Consider the following 7,378-nt stretch of genomic DNA (forward strand, 5'->3'; position numbering starts at 1 on the left):
GTGATGCACGGTGGTGGTGTTTAACCCTTTGCAGACCTTAGAAGATCTTAGAAGTGGTTGGACCAAGTTTGCACCAAGAAGAGCTCGCACGGACGTTTTTTAATGAAACGCCTTCAGAAAAAACAAACAGTCTGCAGATGACATTGTCTGCGCGACGCAGACAGAAGAGCCTGCACAGATCTTTTAAGAAAAGTACATTAAAACAAAAACCACCGTAATTTGTTATCTCAAATAACAAAATTACCAAAAACACAAATCATTTAATGACAATTGCCCTAATTTTACCTCCCCACCATAAAACCGAAAAAAAAATCGCGTTCTTTGTCGTGACGGTGGGACGGTTGGATCAAATTAATTCGCATCCATAGGAACTCATGCACAATTAAACACAAAGAACTCATGCACAATTAAACACAGAAGCATTAACACGACTGTTTATAATTTTAACTTCAATAGTAAAAAAAAACAATATTGACTTACAAAATATTATTCTTTTTTTCAAATACTGTTTTTTTTTTTTCTAAAACATAATCTAGAAAAAAAAATTATAAGGTTTTTTAAAAGGATATATACAAGACTGCTTGCTAAGCATATTATTGCAGGATTATTCAAAATTGACTACATGGCTACAATAATAAGAAATTATCAAAAGCATAATCATCTTATCCAAATGCTAAAGATTGATAATCATAACTTGAAAACGCAACAATATATTCCAAAACACATATCAGACGTCCCGTTACATTACAACAGAAACGAAAGCTCTAATGTTGCGACAACAGAAGTAAATAACTTACAAAGAAATACACTCGTCACCTTATTATATTGCAAAGTCCAGAAACAAAGTAATAACTCCTAAAGATAAAGACTAGTCAAACCCATTTGGTCTACAAGTCAACACAGAGGTAGGAGATGACAGATCCAGCCCGCCTTTGAGTCCGCTCACTGACCTTGGCTTTCTCAATCAAAACCTTCTTCATATTGGTGCAGACGGAAATCACTGTGGCTACACCAGCTGAAGTAATTCCTGGGCAGTAGACCATGTGGCAGGATTCCAGCAGTTTGCATCTTTTAACAAGATGGTCTAGACCCACATCGGTTATCTGACGACAATGTGATAGTACTATATCTTTTAGCAATGGGCATCCTTCACCTACCTCTGCCAATGCTATGTCCCTCAAATTCTGTCCACACCCCACAAATTATCCATTAATGTTAAGTTAATTATATATAGATAAGTTTATTAATAAACGATTTTACGTAGATATGCGTTAGAAATGCATAATGCACTTATTACATCCTAATAACAGCAATATGCACACATTTAAAACACTATATACAAGTGCATAAGTGGTTCTGGCAGTTATGTATAGGGCTGTAAACGAACCGAACGAACACGAACGAGCCCTTGTTCGTGTTCGTTCGTTAAGGAAATAAATGTGTTCACGAACGGTTCATAAACACTTACCGAACGAGATTTTATGTTCGTGTTCGTTCATTAAGAAAATGAGCGTGTTCACGAACGGTTCACGAACACAAGCGAACACAAATAAATTTGGCGAATGCGATGAAAGATAAAGGTGGATGGCCCAGAGAGTAGCACTAGAACTTGAATCCCTTATTGTGGAACGGAGGTAGATCATATTCGTCGATGTAACTAATGAGAAAAGAAAGGGAAATGGTGCATAAACAAGGTGAAAGACAGTTTCCTAGTTTAATTGTTAGGGTAATAATATAAATAAAAGTTTAATAGTATAAAAAGTATAGATAAAATATATGAAAGTATAAAAATCTTTAATTAAAACACGAACATACGAACATAAACGAACGCAAATGAACGAATGTTCACGAACACCTTACCGAACGTTCACGAACACAATTGAACGAACGAGACCTTTGTTCATGTTCGTTCATTTAACAAATCGAACGAAATTTCTTGTTCTTGTTCGTTCGTTTATTAAACGAACGAACATAAACGAACTTCCCGCCGAACGGTACACGAACGGTTCGCTGAACGTTCGATTCGTTTACAGCCCTAGTTATGTACATGCCTATTGCTTTGAGATCTCATGAGACTAGTATAAAAAGGTGATGAGATCTCATCTGGAGATCACCCAACAACTTCACAAGTTTGCATACTTGTACTCGTAACTCTCTTTTGTAGGTTATCTTGTTACTAATACAAAGTTATTTCTTTGTATACAACACTTTCACAAGCTTAACTTAGAGCATGTCAAAGTCGCATCACGTGAGTCAAAAACTTACTCCGTGACATGTGATCCGTATACACACACGCGCGCACACAGAGATAGAGAGAGACGTCACCTGAAGAACGCTGACATCCAAATAACTTAGCTGAGGGCACCCTCTTGCAATTGCTATTATTCCATTATCTCCAATTTGGTGACAGCCGCTAACATTTAAATGGCGTAAAAAGGGACAACCTTGGCCAATAGCAACCAGAGCTTCATCCCCTACCCTAGAAATATATTAGATATAATTTAGAATATTCATTTAATTGGCAATGCCAAACAGACACACATCACACACTTTATTTGACAACCATGGTTGCCTGATAATTTGCATCTTAATGAGGTGAAACAGGGAAGTTTTTACCTGTCGCAAAACCGAATGCTAAGGTCTGTAAGGTATTTACAGTTGTTACCAACAGCTATAATCCCCATGCTCCCAACCTAAGAATACAGGGAGATTTTATTATCAAAGGAACAAATTTATGAAACAAACTAGTTGAAATCAAGATTTAATAGTACCTCATAACATCTGCGTATATGAAGCCTTTTTAAATTCCTACAACCTGTAGCTATGCTGTAAATGGCATCATCCCCAATGATTGAGCAATCCACTAAGTGAAGAGCTTCCAAATATTTGCAACCTTTACCAATCTCAGATAAGGCTTCATCACCTACTTTTTGACAGTATAACAACGCTAACTCCTTAAGGCGCCTGCAAATGTGTTCGTATTAAAAAGTTTTAATTTCGTAACAAAATATAAAAGTTGTGCTCCATAAAAAATCATGACTAATAAAAAGATAATCCAGTAGTCCATCATGTGCCCCGTTTGACAGGCATGCTTGTTCATGAAACTAATCAGCCACAGTAACAAAAAGTGATTTGGATTAAGAAAACAATATTAATTCATTTCAACAAGCAAAAAGAACCGGTAAGATCCGTCATGAATCTTCTTCAGCAAAAGGCTGTAGAAGCAAAATGACACATATTATACAACAGGTAAGAGATAATAGATTGAATCTATAAATTATTTTTAAAAAGGCTAAGGAAAAGAGGGGGTGCTATGTATTAGTTAAAAAATAGAAGACAAATTGGCTCTGTCATTTGACCTACTGCCTTCTGACAGTAGGGGATGAGACGAGTACATCAACATATATAATAACGGTGGTTTTAAAAAAGCATCTGGTAAGAAAACTTACATGCAAGATCTTCCTATACTTTCTAGCCCATACGTGCCAATATTGTGGCAACCATTAACTTCAAGATGTGCAAGTTCAGAGCAACCAGCTGCAACTGCTTCTAATCCCTTGTCACTCAAGAAATAGCAATCACTAAGCATTAGACTCTTTAACTTCTTACATCCCTTCCCAATGGCACAAAGACTCCTGAAATGCCAATAATTCATACATATACCCAGTTATAAAACCTAAGATATTAAACTTTCTCTCATACTTTGAATATAAACAAAAAAGAACTAACTTATCGGTAAATCTTTGGAAACTAAAGAGCGCCAATGACTCTAGTGACAAACAAAAGACACCAACAGCAGTCAAAGCTTCATCAGTGACATTAATGCACTGCAAACTTAGATTTTTCAGAAGAGAGCACCCTTTAGCAACGGCAAGCACCCCTTCGTTCTGGACAAATTCTGAATCTAATGACAAGGTTTCAAGAGACCTGCAATGAGAGCCTACGGCTTCTAATGAGATGTCAGTTATTTTAGCACATGCAGCAACACCAAGCCATTTTAAAGTCTTCCCACACCCAAGGGCTAACTCAACCAGACCAGTGTCAGTTAAACCTTCACAAAATCGTAAATTTAATACTTCAAGTTGCTTGCAATACTTGCCAATAGCCACTAGACCTTGATCTCCAACATAGCAGCCCTTTAGAATGGAATAAAAAACTAAAGTTACATTAGATCCTGAAGTTGACGTGTTTCATAATCTATGATATTTACCTGCAAATCCAAGGATTTCAAGAATCTACACTTCTCAGCTAAAGATCTGAGGCCTGCACTTGTTGCATTGGAGCACCATATTAGGCTTAATTTCTCAAGTTTGCTAAATCCATCAGCGACAGCTGTCAGGCCAGCATCTGAAATACAATATGAATCTGATTCACTAGCTCCAACCTCACTTCTCTCAGACACAAAGTGAAGCCTAAGCCATGAAGGAGAGGAATGGCTAGCATTGCGCCTTCTTCCCTGCATCCATTGGCGATAAATTACTATGACTGACCAGATTCAAGTTAAGTTTGAAAGCTAACTAGGCTCATTAATTAATTGCAACCACATAACTAAATGAATAACCGATTGTCATTCGTCCATTAGAGGGAGGGATGCCAAAGGAATAGTGTTGAGCCTTTGACAAAATATCTTCTGTTTTATATACTACATCAACATTTAATTATGATGACAAAAGGATCATGCTTTCCTTTATTGTTTCTCACAAATCCTAGCGTTTCATTTCTTGTCCTACGTCATTTTCAAGTTTCGAGTTACAGAAAGTATTTCATTAGTTACACAATAAAGTTTTGATGGAAATTCGATGATATTATTAATGCAAAATTATTGGTTGTCACGTATACAGGGATTACTTCATCATTTTAGTATTCCTTTTTAACTCTATTAGCTTGGATGATTGCTAGAAAGCGTGTCCTTTTTCAAATCCATTTTTCCATTAATTTTGTACTCTAAATTCATTGTGAATCAACGTCATATCCCTCATAAAAAAACAATGATTTATATAACTTTTTGTGCATGAGCTTAATTATAGCCTTGCAAGGGTAGTTTTTATCACTCACTTTCACCATCTATCACACTCCCTCCTACCATTCTCCATCACCGCAAACCCATCTACAATCACATAGCGTTTGAACATAGTGCATGAGTCCATGACCAATACACCATCAACAAAACTAACATGAGGAAAGGGATAAACAACAACTAATACAAATAGCACACAGATTCTCATTCCTCTTCATGAAATAACTTTAATGAACACAGAGATGTTTAACTCATAACTTTATGTCTCCTGATGCAATTTACAGTCTTATCAGTTCATCAGACCCAATCACAGCTAACTGTCAATACTGAAAATGCACTATGTAACTATATAGTATATATATTATTCTGTTATGCACTATGCACTATGTCGGTGGGCCAATCCGAAATAGCCAAGTGTCGTCTTGTGGTTGGTCACAAGAATTTTTTGCCTTTAACCCTTAACTTTTTCTAATTTACGTGTTTAGTCCTTCTACTGTAATTATCATAATATACATGTTTAGTCCCTCTACTTAATAAACTTTATTCCTCATTAGTTAACTTTGCTTATATACATGTTTAGTCCCTCAACTTTAACTTTGCTGGTATAAATGTTTAGTCACTCTACTTTTACTTTCATTAAGTTTAGTATTTCGCCTTTTAGAGTTTTTTTCACTAACGTGATGAACCAAACCCACTCCAACCAACCAACCAATATTGTTTCCGCTATTGCATTATCAGAACCGATATTTTTCTTTCCTTTTAGGATTTTGTCTTTTAGTGTTTTTTTTATACATATGTTAACGTTTCGATGCTTCTTTCTCCATTATTTTACGTTGTCTCTTTCGGTTGCTATATCGAGTGTCGAGACTATAATGATAAATCAAAATCCCGCCACATCGCGCGAGGTAGAATTACTAGTTTTATAAAAAGATTATTATCATTCTTAATATGTGGTGTGTGTCAGGCATCCCAAACTAATAAGTAAAATCTTCAACAATTCCCTATCACTCCAGTTATATCAATATCCACTATAAATTTACCAAAATCCAACTTGTACCAGAAATTTATCTAAGCCAGTGAGGATAACCTTGTCCAATCCAATGTAACTTTAATCAGTTTTATCAGACCTAAAGACAACTATTTGTTGTTAATAGATAAAATGCACTGTGTATGTAACCAGATCTTGTTTTTTGTAATAGATCTAAGATTTACGAAACCCTAAAAATCAGATGAAAATTGGGGAAATTGAACTTACAAAATCAACAGGGAGAGAAACCGAGAGGCGTTCGTCGATATAAACGTTGGTGACGTTAGGGAAGCGGCGAGCGAGGAGGTGAACGAGTGCGTCGGGGCTGCCGGAGGCTCCGATGCGGATGGTGTCGCGGCTGAAGCGGTCGAGAGTCAACCAACGGCGGCAGACGAGAGAGCATGCGTCCCTGGTGGATTTGGAATCGAGATTGCGGAGGATTTCGAGGATCAGCTCGTCTGGTAGCGTGGAATTGATGAGATCGTGGCCTTTCATGGTGGTGAGTTCACTCGGTGGATTGTGGCGGTTGACTATGGGGGTGGGTTAACTCATTTGGGGATATATATAAGAAGGTAAATGGATGTTTTGAGGATGCATTTTTTGAAATAAAGAGATAGGATGATATGTTTTTCTTTTTCTTTTTTTCTGTTTTGATTTGTTGTTTTTACAGTCCTTTTGCTGTTTTTGTTTACTTTTTTGCTTTTCTTTTTCTACTGTTTTTGGTTGTTTTCATTGTTGTTTTGGTGTGTTTGTGTCCAGGAAGTGGGTACATAACTAATACGGTGGACAGGGTGCTAAGCTTAGGGACGGATCTATATGTATCTCAGGAGGTGCACGGGTCATCCTTCAACTTTTTCGGCGAAGGCCGATAAGGCGCCTGGGTTTGCGCCTTCATCAAATATTTGAGTAAATACTAAATAAACACCAATGACAAACAAATATACCACATAGATCATTCAACAACAAGTTGTAACCGGTTAGACTTGGTAATTAGTTAAGTAAATAAACACTCATGACAAACTACATAAAGTTTATCTAAAAAGAATATGAAGATAAGATATGATATGATGTCTACATAAGTTGCATAAACATGATTAATATTCCTGAATTGAGTGAATAAGGATCAATGTATGTATATTAGCACAAAGATTGTCAAAAGGGGATAAGATGTTTATGTTAATCGAAAGCGACCAAATCAAAACTTAGTGAGATGAAATTGATTATCAATTTAGGGTTCACTGGTTTCAGAAGATCAATTTAGAGTTTACTATTCAAACACAAAGGGGGTGTTTGGCTAAGCTTTTCCACACCTCCGTATAACTTATTGACTTTTA

General features: G+C 36.5%; 1 protein-coding gene across 1 annotated transcript; it reads right to left on the reverse strand.

Annotated features, from left to right (window-relative positions):
* Nucleotides 1-674: 674 nt before the first annotated feature.
* On the reverse strand, nt 675-6,637 carry LOC110929942 (F-box/LRR-repeat protein 4). Its single transcript, XM_022173135.2, has 8 exons — nt 6,273-6,637; nt 4,211-4,456; nt 3,730-4,136; nt 3,450-3,635; nt 2,772-2,964; nt 2,617-2,693; nt 2,326-2,479; nt 675-1,184 (listed from the first exon to the last, which is right to left on the reverse strand). The coding sequence occupies exons 1-8, from the start codon at nt 6,537-6,539 to the stop codon at nt 888-890; spliced, it is 1,827 nt and encodes a 608-aa protein (XP_022028827.1). The 5' UTR covers nt 6,540-6,637; the 3' UTR covers nt 675-887.
* Nucleotides 6,638-7,378: the final 741 nt, after the last annotated feature.

This window comes from Helianthus annuus, chromosome 3 (genome assembly GCF_002127325.2).
Source record: "Helianthus annuus cultivar XRQ/B chromosome 3, HanXRQr2.0-SUNRISE, whole genome shotgun sequence".
Lineage (NCBI taxonomy): Eukaryota > Viridiplantae > Streptophyta > Magnoliopsida > Asterales > Asteraceae > Helianthus > Helianthus annuus.

What these genes read in the sequence shown, in the direction of transcription:
- LOC110929942 (XM_022173135.2), bottom strand. Translation starts at nt 6,539, where the DNA reads ATGAAAGGCCACGATCTCATCAATTCCACGCTACCAGACGAGCTGATC. An exon ending in TTTCTCTCCCTGTTGATTTT is followed by an intron (nt 4,457 to 6,272) that starts GTAAGTTCAATT and finishes CAATGGATGCAG; the next exon opens with GGAAGAAGGCGCAATGCTAG. An exon ending in AGCATTCGGTTTTGCGACAG is followed by an intron (nt 2,480 to 2,616) that starts GTAAAAACTTCC and finishes ATATATTTCTAG; the next exon opens with GGTAGGGGATGAAGCTCTGG.